The 21,961-nt window shown below is 32.0% G+C and overlaps 1 protein-coding gene across 1 annotated transcript in view; it reads left to right on the top strand.

The window, feature by feature from the left end:
- The first annotated feature begins 1,428 nt into the window (after positions 1-1,428).
- LOC107072616 (uncharacterized) overlaps positions 1,429-21,961 on the top strand; it is a 29,595-nt gene continuing 9,062 nt past the window's right edge. The window contains 1 exon segment of the mRNA XM_015332698.2: positions 1,429-2,119. Within this exon segment, the coding sequence (XP_015188184.2) occupies positions 1,966-2,119 (154 nt within the window). The 5' untranslated portion in view covers positions 1,429-1,965.

Here is a 21,961-nt window from a genome sequence, read left to right on the forward strand (position 1 = left end):
AATAATCCTGATTTTAACCGCAAAAGTCTAAAGTTTGTGTCGAAGGCATAATCATCGACCATTGTCATAAATATAAATTGAGCTACGTCGTAAAGATGACTGAAAAATAACATGTAATTTTTTGTAATTAAAAAATAAATTAAAAACAATAAAAAAATAAACAATATAAAAGAGAAGAAAAAAGAAGAAGAGGAAGAAGAAATAATAAACATAAAGAGGACATCGACAGTACGCTTGTATGTAGAACAACGAACGAATATTTTGAGAGGAAGAAGTGCATATATCCAATTTTCTCTATATATGGTTGAACACAAACAGAAGGTTTGTAGGTAAAGAAGAAGAAAAAGAAAAAGAAGAAGAAGAAGAAGGGATGATTATGGGGAGAGGGAAATAATGGACGCAACACATACCGCCTGCATTCCTGACACGACCAAGATGCCTCTTCTCCATTCCCTTCATTTTTATCTTTCCTGCATACCGTTTCTCCTCAACCGAAAAATTCATTTTAACATATACATATATATACCCATACAAATATACATATTTGAAACCTACTAAACCACGTTGGACGCAGGATACGAAGAAAAAAAAATAGGAGAAATATATTTACGTATTAAGAGAACATACAAAATTCCAAATTTGAACGTAAAGTATTCATTTTCGATCGCAGTAAACGTAACAGGGAATTCATTGAGAGAGAGACGACGAAGTAAGAAAGTTTCGCGCTCATTGAAAATACAAAAAGGGTAGGCAGGTAATACGCGTGCCATTCCTAGTAGAACGTGTATGTACACATATACATTTACATTATATATACTTACTACGGTATTGCATCGATAAGACCGGTTATTCAAACGATGAGTTGATTCGCATTATTGCAGCTCGAACCTTGCCACTTAAACAAAAAGAAAAGTACAGAAGGAAAAAGAAAAAAATAAAGATGAAAATATGCATGTAAATATATATTGGTGCATACACGCTATTTTATTTACATTTTTAATATTGAAATGTTAAAAATTATTTCGAGAAATGTAAAGAGCCAGTGTCCTATGCGAGATCAAAACAAACATCGTATCTTTTTACTCGTCGAGCGTGTCACATCTATTTATTTATCCTTTAAAGACTATAGCTATGTATTCTTATTTAGGATAGTAAGAGGGAAAGAGAGAGAAGGAAGAAAACAGCAGGTTTACTAACATATACGTGGAAAGGAGCTTTTGTCGAGAGTAGGAAGGGGAGGGGAGGGGAACGAAGCCGGTTCGCGTAGCGCTTACTCGGGAAGCTGTTTCTCGTGTGGACGTAAAGGAAGGAGTACCACGCTACATTTCCCTCTGTTTGTCTCTCTCGTACTGTCGATGTTTATTCCCTCTCTCTCTCTCGCTCGCTGGATCCATCTCACATTAGTCATCCCCACCAATAGATTCCGAGCGCCCCCACCAATCGGGAGCTAGAAGCACCTGTTGCGTACCTACCTGTTTTACTTACTTCGTAGCTCGCTTCAGTCAGTACGACGCGCGTCGTCCTTGCAAGCGTATGATGTTTACTTACGCGTCACGTTGAAACATCCTTCCATTTTCAATCATTTACGGTAGTGTGAGAAATAAAACGAGATATAAAGAATATATAAATTGTGTTATGTTCTCTTACGCGATAATCGGTTTTTAAGGACTTTTTACAATCGTTTTTAAATTGAATTTTTAATAAACAACAACAACAACAACAACGTAGAAATTAATAATAAACGTGTGAGTGAATTAATCGAAAATTAGAAGAACAAATCGTGAATTCTTACAGTTGGCAAGACGATTGTTCAGTGGTTGTGTGGTTAGATATGTACGCGGGAAAATTCTGATTCGCGTATTTTCGCGAGAAGAGAGGAAGAGAAGGAAGAAGAGGAGAGGAGAGGAGAGGAGAGGAGGAGAGAAGGAGGAAAGAGAAGAAGAGTGAGAAGGAGAGAAGAGGGCCATGGAGGACATCCGATCGCAGGATAATAATGCCTCCTCCTCCTCCTGTTTTGGTACAGGAAGCGTGGTTGGTGCAGTGATTGGGACATTTTTAACAACCATCGTTTTATTCGCCGTTGCAGTGGTACTTTACAAACAATGGCGCAGACACAAGGGTGAGTTTTTGTTTTGATTGTTTCAAATTATATTTCAATTTATTCGTTTTTCTTATGTACCTTGTTGTCATTATCGCATGTCAAAGATTAAGATGCTTTAACGTTAGAATAAAAGATAAAAGATATTTATTGCGTGCATAGGAAGTTAATGTAAAATACTAGTAGCGCGATAGGACGAAACGAAAGGCATGTCAAAGGCGCGAAAGTGGTATTCGTTTAAACGGTACTTCGGAGTCGATACAACAACATTCATGTATATACCGGTTCGAATATGATAAATGTAGGAATTCCCGTTCGATGTATCTTTTTTTTTTCTTCTTCAAATAATCCGTGTAATGAGAAATTTCTTGGAAGATATGAATATGTTTAAAAGAAAAAAAAACAAATATCTTAACATTATTAATTTCATTTTATATTAGGGTTAAAAACTTTTCAACTCACTCATGCATACGAATACATGATTTTTAATTTATAAAAGATGGTTAATTCAATATAAAAATGAATAGGTATATATATGCTTTACCGATTAGTCTCAGTGATTTTGTTGGCAATTAGAAAAATAGGTTTGAAAGAAAGCGATATAAATATAATAAATTCTTTTTAATTTCAATAAATATATAACACACACCCGTGATTAAATATAACTGTCAGTAAAAGAAAGTACGAGTTAACAGTCGGCAAACTCGTAGCAAGTTTGCAATAATAGGTCATATTGCGGTTAGAACGAGTAATTGATACAGGATCCGCTCTTGTTGGTCAGGGACGCAATTAGAACCGTTATGGTGATCGTTCCTCTTCGACAAATCACTAATTTATACATATACATATTATTTATCTTTTTATTCTATACAATTACACATCTTTTTTCACTTTTTTCGGACGGTAGAATGTCAACGTTCAAATTTAACAACTTTTCTTTGATAGTTAAATAATAAAATATTTTGTTTACAATAATTTTAATTGAAATGGTTTTACGTATACATAGGTGTAGAATTTACCTTTTGAATTACAGTATATATACATATATGGATTATGTAATAAACAATATGACCAATCTTGATTAAATCGTTCTTTCAATTTATTTATATCGTTTTTTTTTTTTTTTCAATAGAATTTCTTAACTCTTCGCTGCATAGAATTTCAGATAATAAAATAGCCAGCCTTATGTTGCATAGAAATTTGATTACGTTTTAAATTAAACTAAATTGGTATATTTTTTATTAATAAAGATATTACATAATGTAAAAACATTAATAAACAAATTAATAACCAATTGCTTAGGATAACTAAAACGAAATATAAACTTATGAGCATGAAATGAATGATCGATTATGCGTATATGTATAATCAATGAACGTCGGAAAAGAGACATTAAATTAACAATGGACGTCACCTGTAACGTGATGGTACAAAAGCTATTAGATGATACAAACACACTCGTTAAAAGATGCACATATTTCTAGGATCGTTCAAACATAGACGTAAATTGTGAAAATATTTTCTGATTGGTATAATCGATTTTTTCTTATATCATTTTAATTCTAAAAAGATGATGAACGAATAACAAAAAAAGGCCTATTACAGTTTGAAGAAGATAAAGATAAAGATAATAAATATTTACAAAATTAGTTTAATAAAGATAAGTAGATATTTAAATAGCACGTGTCAGGGAGTAATTCCAGCCACCTTTCTTTTTCTGATCCCATTTTAAAACGTTTATTTTAAAGAGGATAGAAAGAAGGAGCAAAATGATACGCTAAGTTGCACACGGCGATTGTTTCGTTATTACATTGCCCCTTTTTCTTCATCTTCTTCTTCTTCTTCTTCTTCTTCATTTTTTTGTGTGTGTGGGTGCACGAGCGCACGCGTGCATTCATTCGTTCAAAAGGCCGCGACCTTCGTCTTCGTATCTTTTGTAAGTTGCACGAATCTTCTTCCTTCAATCCATGTACATTTTTAAGATTGTTAGAAAAAAAAAAATAGAAGAGAAAAAAGTAAAAGGGCGGTAGGGAAAGGCAAAGATCAAAGGGAAAAGTACTTTAGTATTTCGTGATACGTAACAAGGACGATGAGAATTCTTCTCTGTGGGCTCGATGAAACTCCAACTATGCTTGCGTGTACCTGACGTTTTAATCTTCGCTATAACGACGTCGTCTGCCTGCTTGGTTAGTTGGTTGGCTGGTTGGTTGGTTGGTTGGTTGGTTGGTTGCTTGGGTACTTGCTTACCTACCTACCCATTCCTTCTTCTTATATATAGAAAGATACTGATTCTGAGAGAAAAGGTATAGTAAAAAAAGAAAATGCGAACAATTTGTGTTATACTATACTAACTTCCTATTATTTATAATATATGTATACATATACATATGTTAATATATTCTAAAACAAATTCTTTGATATATTCTGTAACATTTCTTTCCTTTTTCTTTTTTTTTTTTTTTTATTTATTTATTTGAGTCACATGGTGTAAGAAGATAAATGTTGTTAATTATACTGTTCATTATGCAGATTCTTGGAATAATAGAATACACTTTACACACAATTAACAAGACGAAGATGTTTTAGTTAGAAAGGAAAATATTTGAAATTGTTATTAGCATCATGTCTTCTTCTTCTTCTTCTTATTCTTTTTTTGCCATGATTTTTTGAGACAAAAATATATTAGCACTTAAGTAAAATAAAAAATGATTAAATTATAGAGTAAGTAAATTTCCAGTTTTATTCGACGAAGTAGTTTGATGTTATTTTTTTTTTTTTTTTGAAATATAAATCAGTAGTCAATATCTATAAAAATCTATTTAGGATGGGCCATAATAAGATGAGGCAAATGATCCCAAGTTGGCGATTATTCTCTCTTCCGCGTTTCTCTTTCAACACATAAATATTCCATAAGATATGGACGTTCAGAATTCATCTCTTCTTCAATAAGTTCATCCTTTTCTTTTTATCTCATTCTTCTTTTTCTATCTTTTTTTCTTTTTTTCATTTTTATTTTACTACCTGTTTGTTCTTCTTCCTTACCTGTTTCTCTTTTGTCAGTGTCACGTTTTGTAAAAGAGTGCATCTTCTCAAATGACTTGAAATATTTTTGACTCTCTTTTTTCTTTCTTCCTTTCTTTCTTTCTTTTGAACGAAAAAAAAAAAAGAACGTAACTTTTATAAACGTGTCGCAACGTACGAACAAACGTGCTGTCTAAATCACTTTCACCTTTTAGAATTGAAGCACACGCGTGTCTATGCAACTCTTAAAGAGTTTCGTTGTTGACCGAGGAACACTTTGATCAGATTGACACGGGACAAAAATTGTCAAATTTTTTTTTCTCAACGAAAATACTCAATTTTAAATCAATTTTTCTTTTGTGATAGATCGTTGTGAGATTTTTGATTCGTCAAATTATCATCTAATCGTTTTGAATTAAATTTCATTCAAATTCACAATCCTTTTGTTGATTATTTATTTTTCCTTATTTTAGTTTCATGCACATATTTCGAAGCTTGAATTTTAACCCATTAGCTGCCACGATTATCCCCATTTGGGAATTTTACGTACACCACTCGGTTTTATGTGAACTTTATGGTAAAATGGCATAGTATGTATTGGAAATAATAAAAGAAATAAGTAATAGTCTCTTATTGATATTTTTCGTGCAACCAGTCACAATCCTCATTTAAGACTTTTTCAAAAATATAAATATTTCTGAAATCAAAAATACTTTAGCAATTAATGGATTAATCAAATGTCATTTCTATTTTACGATCTATCGAAGAAAGTTAATAATGGAAAGAATCTTTTCTAGTATCGTATAAAATAATATCTTGCAAATATATTCTCACATACAAAGAGTATGCTTGACATACTTTGTAAAAAGAAAGAAAAAAAAAGAAAAAAGATCTGATATTTCTATTAATCTCCAAGGACGATATTGCGTTAGAAACAATGTTTCTTTTTTTTTTTTAAACCTATGTCCAATATTTCTGATCATCGTTCAAGTATTTATATTCTACTAGGGGTGCCCCACCACCCGTTGCTGTGGCTCACAATCAGCAACGAATTACCTTATACCGCCATCTATTAGAATCTTATAAATTGAGATATAAACGATCCTATCTTTCAAGTTGGATGAAACTGCACACATTGTGTAAAATTTGATTAAAATCGGTTCAGTAGTTTAGGTGTCCATTGCGGACAAACAACGTCACACATAATTTATTTATATATAAAGATTTTGTCATTTATAAAATTTCATTCGTAGAAAATTATTTTGTAGAAAAAAATCAATTGGCAATAAAATCGAGAAAATTGGTAATATTTTTGCTTTCTATTTCTCTTGTTCACTTTATTCGAGATTATTATTGGTAGGATTCGCAGGACGATTGAGATTTCATCCTTTCACAATTCGAATCTAAGTATCTTCCGGCATAGGACGAAAGTGCAGGTATCTTTGGTTAACGGAAAATAGAAATAGAAATAGAAATAGAAAGAGAGAGAGAGAGAGAGAGAGAGAGAGAGAGAGGTTGAATACTTCGTGTTTTCACGTATGTTACATTCGCATTACTAAACGCACAGTCAACACACATTTTTATAAATGTTTCCTGTTCGTAAAACACCTATCATACGCAACACATATATAGGAAAGAAATATTTTTAGAAATGTCTCTACTTTACACGTAAAACATTTATCACACACGTACGAGATAGGTGAAAGGTTCTCTCAAAGATTTTCAATTTATTAATTAAACCTTTGATATAACTTTTGTACTCATTATTTTTTCCATATTAACATAAAATTATGTACCTATATATACATATATCTTACGACTTTAAAAATATTAGATTGTACGGAAAAGTAATTTCGTTTATTCTTGACACAATTTTCGAATTAGTTAATGCAAATTGACAAATAACAGCACGTGAAATCGTTGAGAGTTTAAATTTATCAAATTAAACTATTTAAACCTACTCGAAAATCCTAAGTTTAACCTCGGAACAATAATTGTCTTTATTTTCCCAAAAATAAAATGAAAATACTTTCCGAACAACCTAATAATTTAACCAAAAAAAAAAAAACCAAAAATTAATAAAAGAAATCGAAATATAATTAACTGTAAAAAATCACAGGTAGAAACTTTTAGGCCTATCTATAAAATACTAAAAAGTTTGGAAATCTTTATCCATGTTTATAAAATATATATATATATGCAGTATAATATATGCAGGTAGATACATAAATGAATATTAGAAGAGTCATTTCTAGGTAAAGTATTTATCACACGTATACGTACACATATATAGACATTTGTATGTATAATAAGAGAAAGAGATACTTGGTTTAAACGTCCTGGCAGGACGTTCGTGTTCTCGTAGTATAGACAAGCCTGTAAAACCGGCGAAGGCCTTTAGAAAGTGCGGCTTCGGGGCTCCTGCCAGGTCGTTAAAGTCTGATACCACCAAAGGCATGCCATACCATACCATACCATCGATCGAGAACGTGTGCGTAAACGTGTAAGAGCTTACTTGCTTACTTATATACTTTGATACATGTATATATATACTCGTAGGATAGATCTTTGCTCGCGATTAGATACTCCATAGCATTCAACACTCTCAAAGTGTTATGTCATTTTTATTTGACTGAAAATAGGATGAATGTGTATACGTGTCAATTGAAGTCAACACTAGCAAACGTATTTGTATGTGTGCGAATGGTAAATACATTTGGGATGGTATATGCTGCTTTTGTAATCTTTTTGTGTATGTAAATTTAATGGTAGTCTCTTAATAATTTTATAATTAATTTAACGTCTATTAATTTCATTACAAAATATTTCATATATATATATATTTATTTATTTATAATACTCGAGATAAAATGGAAACATTATTTTAACTCTTTGGGGCACGGTGGGATTAAAAGTGTCCCCCCACCTTTTTTGATACACCGTAATACACGGTGGGACATTTTTAGTTCCACCCCAAAATCATGCAATAGTTGCATTCTCATAAGTTTATATTTCGTCTTATTTACCCTAAGCAATTGGTTATTAATGTTTTTACATTATGTAATACCTTTATTAATAAAAAATATATATACACATTTAGTTTAATTTAAAACGTAATCAAATTTATATGCAACATAGGGCTGGCTATTTTATTATCTCAAATTCTGTGTCGCAAAGAGTTAAAAAGAGATTATTTTTTCTTCTTTTTTAAAGTTATCGTCGCGTCATTGACAAATTGACATAGTTTTTTTTCTTTTTTTAGTATGCGTAATATGCTTAAAATATTTATGAAGATAACGGAAAGAGAGAGAGAGAGGGGGAGCAAAAAAAAAATGTAAAATTACGAACGATAGTAGATATTAAGATAATTAAAGTGAATTATCTTACATTAGATACCATGGCGCCCGGAGTAGTGCATCCATGCTTTTGCTATAAGTAAATGCGTGTTTTACGTTAATGTGTGAGTATATTGGTTATATGCACTTGCGTGTGTAGATGCTCGAAAGTACGTGGTATGCCTACGTTCCTCGTTGCTTCGAATATTTGCATGCTTGCCTTTGAATATTCCATGCGATGGAATTTCTCGACTTTAATTTCATTCCCTAGCTGCTTACGTACGATTCGAAAATGAACATTGAGAAGATTCATTTACCATTTTGATATATTTATTTATTTATTTAGAATATGTATATATACAATAGATACTTATTATATTTTTGTATATTAATTTATAAAAGAGAGAGAGAGAGAGAGAGAAATGTATAATAAGCAAGAAAATATGAAGTATTTCTAGCCAGCCCATCTTTTTCATAATTCTCACATGTTACGTGATCTCAGTTAACGCAGGCTAGTTTTTCCCTAAGAAAGGCGATTCTCTATCCTCGTATATGTGCGTATCAAAGAAATGATTTGACCACGTGGGTTAGGTATGTGTGTATTCTAACCACAGATCACCGCACATACTATGCTTCCGCAAATTTTCCTTCTCAACGTTCACCTCGCCTCTCTTCAACGTTCTCTTACAACTCCGATATACTTTATTACACGTTACTTCTAACAGTTTTCTCCTGTACAATTTATATTCCTTAACAGTAAAAATACAACAAAAATTCTTTCATATAGTATAATTACAGACATTTATAAATGAAACATTGGCGTGTTAGAATATTCATGATTTTAATAGGATTTAACCCTTAAAGTGCACTGTGGATGTTTGACACCCCAACGTGTTTGAACGCGTCTCCTGAAGCAGCCGCTATTTGATATTTAGACTTCGCAATAATTTAAAAAAAATAGAATAGGTTTTATACCCATTTGAATTAACACTAGATGGCACTAGACAAATGACCCATTGTTTCGAATTCAGTACTGTTTTCGACAGATCAAATATTTCTTGGGGTATCGAACACCTCATGTACACTTTAAGGGTTAACTTATAAATAAAGAATTTCATTCGATTATTGATCGATAGAAAACTGGAATTTATATAGATGTAACTTAAAAATGCGTCCTTTAAGTGAAATGCAATTGATGAAACGGTGATGAAAAGGTCAGCTTATTTTCTCGTTAATATCGACGTACATTGGATAGACCTAACCACGTACGCACATACGTGCATATGATGTACATGCATAGAAAGAGAAATAATGAAAGAAATAACTGGTAGATATCACGTAATCCTTTCTGTTTCCTTCCACGTAAGGAAAAAAGGATGCGTGGGACGATGAAGAAGAGAATCTATAGAAACCGAGACGTATAAGAAGAAGGTTCGTCGACTTATGTTAGTAATTCCTTAGTAAAACGACATCTCATCGTTTCTTCCTGTAATATTCTCGGCAACGTAGTTTGAGTAGTAATGACACCCCTTAATGACTCGATGAAGATCCAAAGGCAAATGTATGTAATTGAAAAATTACACCATCATATCTCTCTCTCTCTCTCTCTCTCTCTCTTTCTTTCTTTCTAAGCGAAGCTCCGTTTCATTTATATTACCACCTCTGGGATATCTAAACAGTATTACAATTTTACTTTAGGAATACTTTCAATTTGATCATAGGGATTTATATATTATTATGTTAATTATTATTATTATTGACATTATCATGTTAAAAAAATACTAATAATTATTTAAATATTTATAAATGCAGTTTGACAAGATATTATAAAATATTAATTGTGAATACAGAAATGAATTTTTTGTTTAAAACTTATTATACACGTGTACGTACTACAAGTATAATATATATATGCGTGTTCGTAACTTTGAAAAGAAAGGAATCTTTTGTTAGGGACGTTCTAAATGTTGGTAATAATAATAATTCTTCTTGACAAATGGATGCGCGCTTTCGGTTTAGTGAGAGATGCACTTCTAGCGTCGTTTGGCATTGAACGCAAGAAACGTAAGAGTGGCGATAAAACGTTACTTGTGTAAAAGGTGGTACTCGACATTTCAAATTCAATAGTTACGATGATGATGACGATCGTACCTACCTTTTACTACCTACGTAAATCTTTTAACAATTCTGTAAAATCCGACTTACTTACTTACTTTTCTTACATTTATAGTTGCTTCGTAAAACGTAGGAAAAGTTGAACCTACGATCTCGTTGGAAATCTACTTTGAAAGGAACGTTTGACATGACGTAAGACCATTTCATTTACTTCGGGTTTAATTAATCGTTGTAATAAAGAACTTTAGCTATAGATGATACTTTGAATGATATTTATTTACGCATAACGGAATAATTATTACGAGTATTTTCGTTATGCTTTCACATTTAATATAAAAATATTTATTTATTCGTAATAAAATGTAAGGAATAAATTATAATAATACGAATGAGATGTGAAAAAAAAGCTGACGTAGTTCGTAATCCAAATGATGATAAGTAATGTCTCGACCTTTTTCAGTCGAGTAAATAGGATTTTTAACGGGGCTTGATAGTATGCAATTGAAAATGATCCTCGGGAGAAGAGCGATCGACGATAAGCAATTTTCATCTCTGTCTACATCCCACGAAAGTAGCACGAATGAAACGTATTAAAAGTGTTACGTATTAATTTGTCAAGTGTTGCAGGGCTGCTCGTTCAACTGATCCTCTTATGTCCTCTTATATACACTACTATCATTTCTTTTTACTATTTTCTTTAAGCAAAAATGATTGATAATAATTTCCAAAATTCTACGCATGTAATTTGATTACAATTCGATTGATTTTTCAAAGTTCCATTTAGTATAAAACTCTTAGAATTTAAATGACATTTAAATTGGAAGATTTAAAAATCTATCGAATAGCGATAAAAGTTGAACCAGTGTTTGAATCGAAATTGGGGTTGGGGGTACGCCATCTTCTTGGTGAATTTTTATCGAATATCTGAGGGGAACAGGTTTTGGGACTTGGTAAGGTTCGCGAAAACTTGCTCCCGACATACCAAACGATTTACAACTTACACATTGCCGAGTTACTCCATAACGCGAGTTGCGTACGAACCAAGGAAATATTTCCGACAAAGATAAATACTCCAAAGGAGTAATAACAAAAAAACAACACAAAATCATCATCATCATCATCATCATTTCGTTTTATCTTCGTTTCTTTTAATTAACAAACGAAATTACCGAGAGACTGGGTCGGCGAAGTTAATACGAAATTTAAAAAAAAATGTCATTTGAGAAGGAAGACATAAAAAAAGAAAATATATATTCAAAATCGAACGATCGTATTATCGTCCTCTCTCCAATCATTTTTTTTTATATAGAGGACTAGGGGTGCCCCGCCACGCGTTGCTGTGGCTCACAATCAGTCCGATACACACGTCTTTAAGTCATAATTCGCAATAAAATAATATTGCAATTATAAATTGAGATATAAACGATCCTATCTTTCAAGTTAAATGAAACTACACACAGTGTGAAAAATTTTATTCAAATCGGTTCAGTAGTTTAGGAATCCATTGTGGACAAACAACGTGACACGTTATTTATATATATTAAAGATATTCATTCTCTCAAAGGAAATTACCAGCTTGGTCGATAAGTAAGTAGTAAGCCCGTCGAAAAGGATAAGGTGGAAAGATAAAAAATAGAATAATAAATCAAAGAGTAGATATCATAAATTAAATATTAGAATAGAGACTACGGGTGCACCGAGTATCACCGTTTCTTCTGTATTAGAATAAAAAAAAAAAAAAAACTAAAAAATATACTTGTGTGTACATGTGTGTGAGAGATCTCTTCTGACGAACTCGTTCGTTCTTTTGTAAACGATGAAATGAGAGACTCACTTAAAGAAAATAAATTCGTTTTATTTTTTTTTTTTTTTTTATTATGTCTATGAAACGAAGAAGAAGAAGAAGGGGAGAGTCCTTTATTATCTCTTTCCAATCTCCCGTGTACACCTCTCACGGTTTGTTTGTTGTGTACGTTCTATATTCGATATCTTTTTTCTCTTTTACATGTGTATAACACCAAGTATGCTTATATATGCGTATGCATGTTTATGATTTAACACGGACATCAAATCGTACAATAAAAACCCGTCGTCCCACGTTCTTTCAAGCATGTAGTCGTCCAATTGGACGAGGGAGTTCATCATTTACATACATCTTTGTATATTCTTATATATGTGGTTTAGTAACCTTATTTTTAATATGCATACTACTTATATACATATGTATGTGTGTATATTTTTATAATATTTATAATCTATATAATAAGTAATACATTTCATTTTATTATATATTATATGTGTATATTAAAACTCTTTGATTATTAACTCAACTCATTTATGGGTTCGTATGAACTACCAAATGACCTATATACCAGTCATACCATGATCACGAAAGTTAATTTATATGGAACATATTCGTGTTAAATAAAGTATATCATAAAGTAAGAATTAAATATATTATATTATATTTGAATATATTGGGTTGTTTGGAAAGTAATTTGATTTTTCTTTTGTAAAAATGAAGACAATTGTTGCTTCGAGGTTAAACCTCCTAGGCCTTTAAAGTGGACATAATCTGTTAAATTTGATAAATTTAACATCTCACCGATCTCACGTGTTGTTATTTGCCGGTTTGCATCAACTAATATCTTAAATTGTGTCTCAGGAAAAAAAATTGAAATTACTTTTCGAACAACTCAATATTATTAATGCGTATTACCAATTCTTTTCAAATTTATTTAAACGACCGACGTCTTATCATCATTTTTTGATATTATTTATTTATTTTTTTTTTTTTTTTCATAATAATGCACGCAAATTTTATTTTTTCTCTTTTGGTCTCGTATTTGTCAGATAATTTCAACAGTTTATATCATCATCACAATTTACATGCTTATCGCAATCGTGTATATATGTACTTGCGTCATTTTACAAAATGTCGGTCATCAAAAGAAGAAAACCACATTGCTAATGTTATTTTTTTCTTTTCCTTTTTTTTTTTATCTTTATCTAATATCATAGCTCATTTCGTTTTCGAATAATGACGAACGTTTTTTTTTTTTAGAAAACAACACCTGACACACATATTTTCCAAAACTTAAAATCGCTTTATTTTTGTCTATGTGTGATGATTGCGTACGCGGTGCACAATACATTCACGTATGTGCAAATATTGTAAAATACGTGCAAGGTGTGTTATCACGCGACCGTCACAAACTTAGATTTTTACGATCACGTGTGAATATATTTTGCTTGAAGATGATCTGAGTGTCCGTCCATCCGTCCGTCCGTCCGTCTGTCTGTTTTCTTTTCGTATCACGTAAATCTTTTTCTTTGTTCCGTGGAAGGTATGCGTGAAATATCGATTAAAGGTGCGAACATTTCTATTCGTCAATTTTTTTTTCTTGACTTACGAAATTAATGAATTTATTAGATGGTTCGGAAAAGTCGTTTCCTTTTTTCTTTTGTAAAAATGAAGATAATTTTTGTTGCTTCGAGATTAAACGTAAACCTTTCAAGTGATCATAAATAGTTGAATTTGATAAATTTAAGCTCTCATCGAGATCTCATGTGTTACTACTATTTGTCGGTTTGCATCAACAAATGCCATTATTGCATCAGCAAAAAACTAAATGACTTTCCGAACCACCTAATATTTTCTAATCAGGAAAACGAAATTCTAATAACGTTAGAATGCAAAAAAATAAAAAAAAGACTAAAATTAGAACGTTTTTATCTTAATTTCTATTTGTTATAAATAGTATACCCGTTATACACATGTGTAGTGTGTTCGAAAAGTCATATAAACAACATTGAATATAAGAAATTTTGATAGAAGACAATTCGTCAGTCTGAAGGTGAATTTCGAAGAGGACTCCGATCATATACTAGGTGATTTTAAACAACAATTCACGTTCCGATCGATTAATTAACAATTATTTAACACGTTCGTCGCCATGGCACCGGTATACCGGAGACGGGCATGGTTCTCTGGGGGGCCCCGTCACCATATACGGTGACGACGTTCTTCTTGTTGAAGTTATAGTATTTTTAGTTGGAACAACTTATCACATTTCCCATTTCGAAAGAAAATTATTTACGGTAAATAAAAAATAGTTTTATATTTTATTACTTTCGGTAAATAAAATATAATAATATAATAAAACCATAACAATCGGATCGCATTATTGATATTTCTACTTATCGCTTCTTTACGGTACGGCGCCCCGACAGTCAATCGTATTTTGGGCCTGTCGAGAAATTCAATCGAAACGGGCTGGCCGACGAGCGTGTTAAGTTGTATCAAATACTTTCAAGGTACTTTACATCTCCACTTATTACACACACGCACACATACATCATACCAACATTAGAACCTCATTTAATTCTCATTTTCCCTTTCTTTTATTTATTTTATCGTTACCATTTTCTCAGAGATTCTACTTGAAAAATAAAACAAAAGTAAGGGTTGTAAAAGAGTTGTAGAAAAAGAAAGGAAACAAGTTAGAAATTCGAATACGCTCGTGAAAGAAAATCATTTCCAAAGCAATGGAGCTTACAACACGTTACCAGTTAAGTTCATAGCAATGGCGAGCCAGGAACATCAATATAGACTTCACTTAAGTCACCTTTTTACAAATGCCACGCCTTGCATTTCTGCATAATCACGGCTGTTGTTATTCCCCTTCCATCGGTGCATTCTATCCCTCTCTCTCTCTCTCTCTCTCTCTACGCCTCCTAACTCCTAACTCAGTCAATCTTTTTCCTTCGTTCTCTTCTAATTCCCTGTAATATATACTACACGCATATATTATATATACATATATACAGGATAACTCAAGATTTTATTACTTTTTTTTTATGTTTATTAATTATATATTTAAATAAATAATCTAATTTTTGCATTATAAAAATTTGTAATATTTATTGAAGATTATATATTAATAACTTTTGTTCCAATCTATATGCATGTAGTATATGTGCATGTAAAAGTACTATAAACTGTAGTACCCCATTCGAAATTCTTTATCCCGACTCTATAAACTCTTTCCCATGCATGAAGAATAAACTACTAACGCTAAAGTATAACAATAATACATGCAACCATAAACAAGAAGAATAAGAAAATTGTATATATGTTTTGGTAAGAGCGTGTTCTTCGAGTATTTCCTACGAGAGGGGTTAAGAACCTTTTCCTTTCCTTTCCTTTCCTTTTCTTCTCGTGAAGTCGAAGTACGGATCGAATTATTGCCTTTTAAGTTAACCAAGGTCAATCGTAGTATAACGTTTGAAAGAAAGAGAGAAAGAGAGATAGAGAAAGATAGGGACTCGAAAGTTATACATGAATACTATTCTCAACTTTAATGAGATCGTTAATGTTTGCTTACATACAAGGGGTGGACTAATAATTTTTATGTGATCTAAAAAAAAACAACTGCAAAAATTAAAACTGGGACACCCTGCATATTTAAGAGGAAGGCGGGGGGAGGGGGTAAGGTTAATTCGTACAAAAAAAGATATGTTTTCGTGCAATTCTACTTTTTTCCGAGACACGTCCGAATAATTGCTTGTCATTGCCGTATTTTTTAATATTTCTTCGTGAAAATTGGATACAATGTTCTTCGAATGTCATACTTTTAATGTACCATTGGTTTTAATCAAGAGATTTTAACTGTGTCGTCACAACAAATTCACCAAAAAATGCGTTTTTTTTTGTACGAATTAACCTTACTACCGCCTCCCTCCCCCTCCTTAATAAATATAATAATAGTTTAGCATATTTTATTTCTATTGACGAATCAATGTTCTTACAGCACAATTAGTAGTAAAGAGTCATAACAATAAATCGTGAAGAAAGATGAAACATAACTTTTGATTAATAATAACTATTGATCATTCTTATTGTCTTTATTAGGTCTCTTCATTGAACTTATGCGATCTGGTTTATACTACTTGATACGTGTTTTAATAAGGACATGTGTCATCGGTAGAAATCAAATTGACTATGTTAGTAATTATTTTAATTGACAGTAATATTATTATAATTGAAAAAGAAAAGTAGTTAGAAAAGATGAATGACGGTGTCGATTCACTGTCACTAGTTTCGATCGATTGATCGATCGATCGATCGATCGATCTTTTGGATCGATGCCAAATCCTTCGAGAATCGAGGACGCTGCTGAGGAAATCTTTCCTCGAATTGTTGGGATAAAAGTTTTCGAGTTAGTTGGAATACTAATGTAAGTGACTTTCGATGATCTTCACGTTGATGACCTTGGGCCAATGAACGTGGGGAACGGGAAGAATGCAGACGGCGTTCACTTTTCGAATGACTATTTTTTTTGTTGCATTATCTATTTAGAAATTAAGCGTTTTCTTTCATAAATGATATTTATTGTCTATCATGTTGATTTTGATTTAAAAAAATAAAAAAAAAAAACAAATTAGAGATTGAAAATGAACAATCGTGTATAACAAAATGGTACAAGAAAGAAAGAAAAAAATGCATTTGTAGATTTTAATACGAGCGTATTAAATTGAAAAGAAAAAACGTGCGATCAACGTCGCGAAAAAATCAAGGGAACGTGATCCGTTCATGGTCGGTGATACGACGTTGTCCATAAATAAATTGTCGTTGACGTGCTGGGTGGTGGACTTGTTGCAAGAACAAAAGGTCGAATTCGTGCATGATAAAATTCTTTTTTTTTTTTCTTCTTTTTTTTTTAATCGTGCGCGGAATTTATTTTAATCTCCCTAGCGCATTATTTTGTTTTGTTTGTTTTTTTTTTGGATCATTTTCCTCTAAATTTTTTATTTCTTATCTTATTTCTAGCGAGATGAATGAAAAGGGAGATGCAATTGAATGAAAAATGTTCATAGACTGTTGTATTAAATCCATCGAGCACGACGATAGATAGACACTCACATCTCTCGAACGAACGTAATCGATTTAATCGATAGAATTTTTATTATTATTATTATTATTTTGCGTGTTTATCAAATTTTTATAAAATAATATTTTTCTTTTTTACACGCAAGCTTATATTTTGATTTCTCTTGATGCGATCGTCCGTCAGATTGTTCGAAACACGAAGAAGAAACAAAAATATAGTAGCATTCAAACTAGGTGGTGGTGGTGGTGGTGGTGGTCTAAATGTAACGATGGCTTTTAAACATCAGCCTAAATACCAGCTCGCTAGAGTGTGAAAAAAATGTCTATCTCTGATTCTGTGTGAGTGGGAGGAGGGAACAGCGCCGGTGTAAACCAACGCTCGAGTTTCTTCTCGTAATTCACGCGACGATGCGCAAGGCTAAACATGATTTCCATCGGGATCTGGAAGCATGTTATGTGTTGCATAGATGTACAGAAAAGACAGAGAGAGTCCCACAGATTGAGTCTACCTACCGGGTGTTGTCAACTTTTTATCGATTATTTCAGACGAAATTATTTATAACATATATATATATATTCTGTTCTTTCAAACATTATTTTTTTTTAACCCTTTCGTCACTACGGGCAACTATAGTCGCTCTCCATAAAATTAATTAGAATTAAATTGAAGGTGATCTAGAATAAGAAAAAAGTTCATGACCATGATGACGAATCATGGTATATATTTAAAAAAAAGAAAAATTACAATAGAATAATTAGCTAAGTAGACATCAAGATCGAGTTAATCTATGCTACGAGTAGTAATCTTAAAGTCATTTTTACATTTACGGATAGAAATTCTTGTTAAATATAATAAGGGTTGTACAACAAATCGATTCTTTTCGTTGTATTTTCTGAATGCGGATAAAAAGCACACATCATTCTTGTTAGCTCGGTGTAGTATTCGAGATAGTATGACTCATTGTCAATGTCATTCGTTGCATATATGCACCGATTATGTCAAGGTATTTCACGCGATTCACGGTAAAATCCCCTTACACGTAATCCATCGATTATGCTTGTTCTTGTATAAGAACGTAAAAGTCGAGGATTATCCTTTCAAGATTTTTCAAAACCAGGACGACAAGTCCTTTATATGGGGTTCGTAGAAATTTTAACGTTAATGTTTCCCTAAATGTTTTTCTATCCATCACTATTGGGATTTGTAGCACTTGAATACGCTATCTGGTGGCTAAATTCAAAATTAGAGTAGATAGGTCGAATTGCTACGACACGCCTTTCCCCCCCCCCCCGCCCCTCCTCTGCCAGAGATCCCGAATATTCGATATATCTATATTCGATTGTAATTATTTTTATAGACAATCATGTGATACATTTATTATTCATAATTAATCGATAAGCATAGACATTATTGTTAGAGAGTAAATCAATTTCTATAACATTATTATTTACAGGTAGAAAATGTTGTTACGTTCCGATTATTATCGGTGAGATCGGACGTTCCTATATAACACGCATAGCTTTCACGTATTAATTTACGGATCGAGAAAATGATCTTAAATATGTATATACAGTGATTTGATTCTAATCGAATATTGGGATCTTTGGCAGGGGCGTGGCGTAGCAATTCGACCTATCTAATCTAATTTTGAATTTAGCCACCAGATAGCGTATTCAAGTGCTACAGATCCCAATACAAATAGCAAATTTTTATATCGAATGAATGAACATAAGCTAATAACAATTTTGATAACAATTAATAAAGAAAAAAAAATAAGAAAAAAATAGAACTTCAATCGTTAAGAAAAAAGAAAATGACGAGTTTTCAAGAGAAAATGTCGGTTCGTCGTGAAGGTGTCGTTGAAGCTCGGTTACGAACAGTTAAGAACTGGTTTTTCATCCTAACGTCGTAGATCTTGTCGCATTTATCGTGATTTCTACGGATGCTAAAGTTCTTTATCTTTCTTCGAGAGACATCGTCCCTCCCCCATATTTCTCGCCTCTCTTAGAGAATTCGAATGAGACCTCTCTCTCTCTCTCTCTTACGTATCTACTTGGAACATCACACACACACACAAACACACACGAAGATTCTTCTGAAACGCGTCTGATTCCACCTACGGATCTCTTTTCTCAAAAGGGAACTTTATCTTTACGGCAGTCGACCTCGTCGCGTTACCATTTGCTATAAACAGTTTGACTATCTTTCTAACTTCAACATTTTCTCTCTACTTTTTATAATATATTTTTAATATTATCAATTTTGTTTCTGTCCCAATCGTTTTTAATCGAAATCAATATACACACACGTGTCGTATTAATAGATTGTTAGTCAATTTTTCCTAAACGTTTAATAAATACATTGCATTAGAGAATAAAAAATGTGTGTCATGGGAATGACACTTACAACGTTTAATCGAATACACCTTGAGTAGATAAGAAAAAGTTAATGGAAACTCGTTTACAGTTTAACTAAAGTAATTTAAACTAAACTTTGTATTTTTAGTGCATCGATTATCGATAGTTTTGGGTAATTCAATTTCTACAAATAACTAACTTTAACTTAATTTTATTTAAAAGTATGATAAAGATATCAATTATATAATGAGAATATTGAAAAACGAACAAATAGAAATCTCGTAGATATGTCACATTAAATAGAGCGAAGAAATTTGAATTAAAAAGGAATAATGAAAAGTCAGCATTAGGTATTTATCTATAAAAGAAAAAAAAACACACACACACACACGGTAGAAGTGAAACCTTCAAAGAAAACCAAGCTTCAAAATAATTCAATTGTAATACAGTGCCATCTATTGAAAGAACCTTACAGAGCCTAGATAACCTCTAAATAAAAATCTTTTAATTAGTAATAAAAAATTGTGCTATGTGCTAAGTTGAAAAAAATCACGTGAAATAAAAGTAAATTTCATTAAAATAAGTTGATTAGTTTCGGAATTATTAGTTGACAAACATATTGTTATATTGAATTTTTATATGTAGAATTTTATTAATTAATTAATTATTTTTCTTACATCGGTTTCACGGTTTCTTCCGTTTCACGTTCCTCCGTTTCACAATTTTCAAATCACCCTGATTTTAAAGAAATTTTCACTTCAATAAAAAGAAAAATGTTGAGAAAATCAAGTAAGAATATACTGGATTTAGTTATCCCATGAATATTCAAGCAGTCCAGACCATGATTTCTCAAGAGCACCATATAGATCAAATAGAAAATAATTTCTCTCTTTCTCATACACACATACTTAAGAATGATGAAGAATAATCTTTAGATAATTCCATACAAACTTACCACATATGTACGTACACGGTCACGTACAACATCTACCATGTAATATACATGCAATATATTCCATAGACACTTACACTTACACCTATTTACACGTATATACATATATATATATATGCAACACCAGAAACATGTTGTGTTCATCCTCTTTCACCATCATTCGTTTCATCCTTCGAAACGAAAAGCAGATCACCTCACCACGGATTTGGATAAGAAGAAGGATGGGCCCACAAGTTTATACATGGATGCCTGTTGATGATGATGATGATGATGATGATGATAATGATGATGATGGTCGGTGGTAGTAGTGGGGTGCAATCACGGTTTGAAGCTCATGACGAAGAAGAAGGTGCTGAGAGAGAAAAAGAGAGAGAAAGAGGGAAGAAGAAGAAGAAGAAGAGGAGGAGGAGGAGGAGGGAACGAGCCAGCTCACCTTGGCGCCCATGGTATGCGCCCATTGGCGTCTATCTCAAAGGCGTAGTCAATATTTCTTCTTCGAACCAATTGATCATACAACCTCTTTTACTCGATCGAGTTAATCGATCACCATTTACTTTTTTTGCCTTCTTGTTTTTTTTTTTTTTTTTTTTTTTTTTTACCATTTTATTATTATTACCACACAACTAATTATAAATATGATTTATCTACGTCTTTATGGATTGTACGACAATTCGATTATCGTTTACAAATTATATAAAAATTAATTATAAACGTTCTTCTTTTTTGTTTTCTTTTCTTTTTTTTTTTCTAATCTATAATTGCAAATGGTTTTTATTCTTCTATGTAGACTATAATCGGACATTAGATTTAATTATTATGATTGTTTGTTATTAACCCATTTAACTGCAACGCGCTCTCGAACGAATCCATTAAATATGAACGGGCGCAATTTTCGCATGTTAATCGTTGCGACTGTTTATCCATTCGACTACTGACCAAAACAGATAATAATGGACAAATCAAATAAAAATATGAATTTTTTTTACATTTTTTAAAAAGTCATTTAATTGCTATGTTACATATAACAATAAATTCCACGTTAAATTAATCGGTAATATAAAACAATAAAGGTGTTATAGTAAAAAAAAAAATACAGAGGGGCCTATATATATTTACGCCTTTCGTGTATATTGATGGATTTGTGAGAGCGTATATATACGCCTTTAGCAGTCAAAGGGTTAACGATAAGA

The sequence above is a fragment of the Polistes dominula genome, unplaced genomic scaffold, assembly GCF_049000335.1.
Source record: "Polistes dominula isolate Pdom_NZ unplaced genomic scaffold, Pdom_raw_medaka contig_31, whole genome shotgun sequence".
Taxonomy (NCBI): domain Eukaryota; kingdom Metazoa; phylum Arthropoda; class Insecta; order Hymenoptera; family Vespidae; genus Polistes; species Polistes dominula.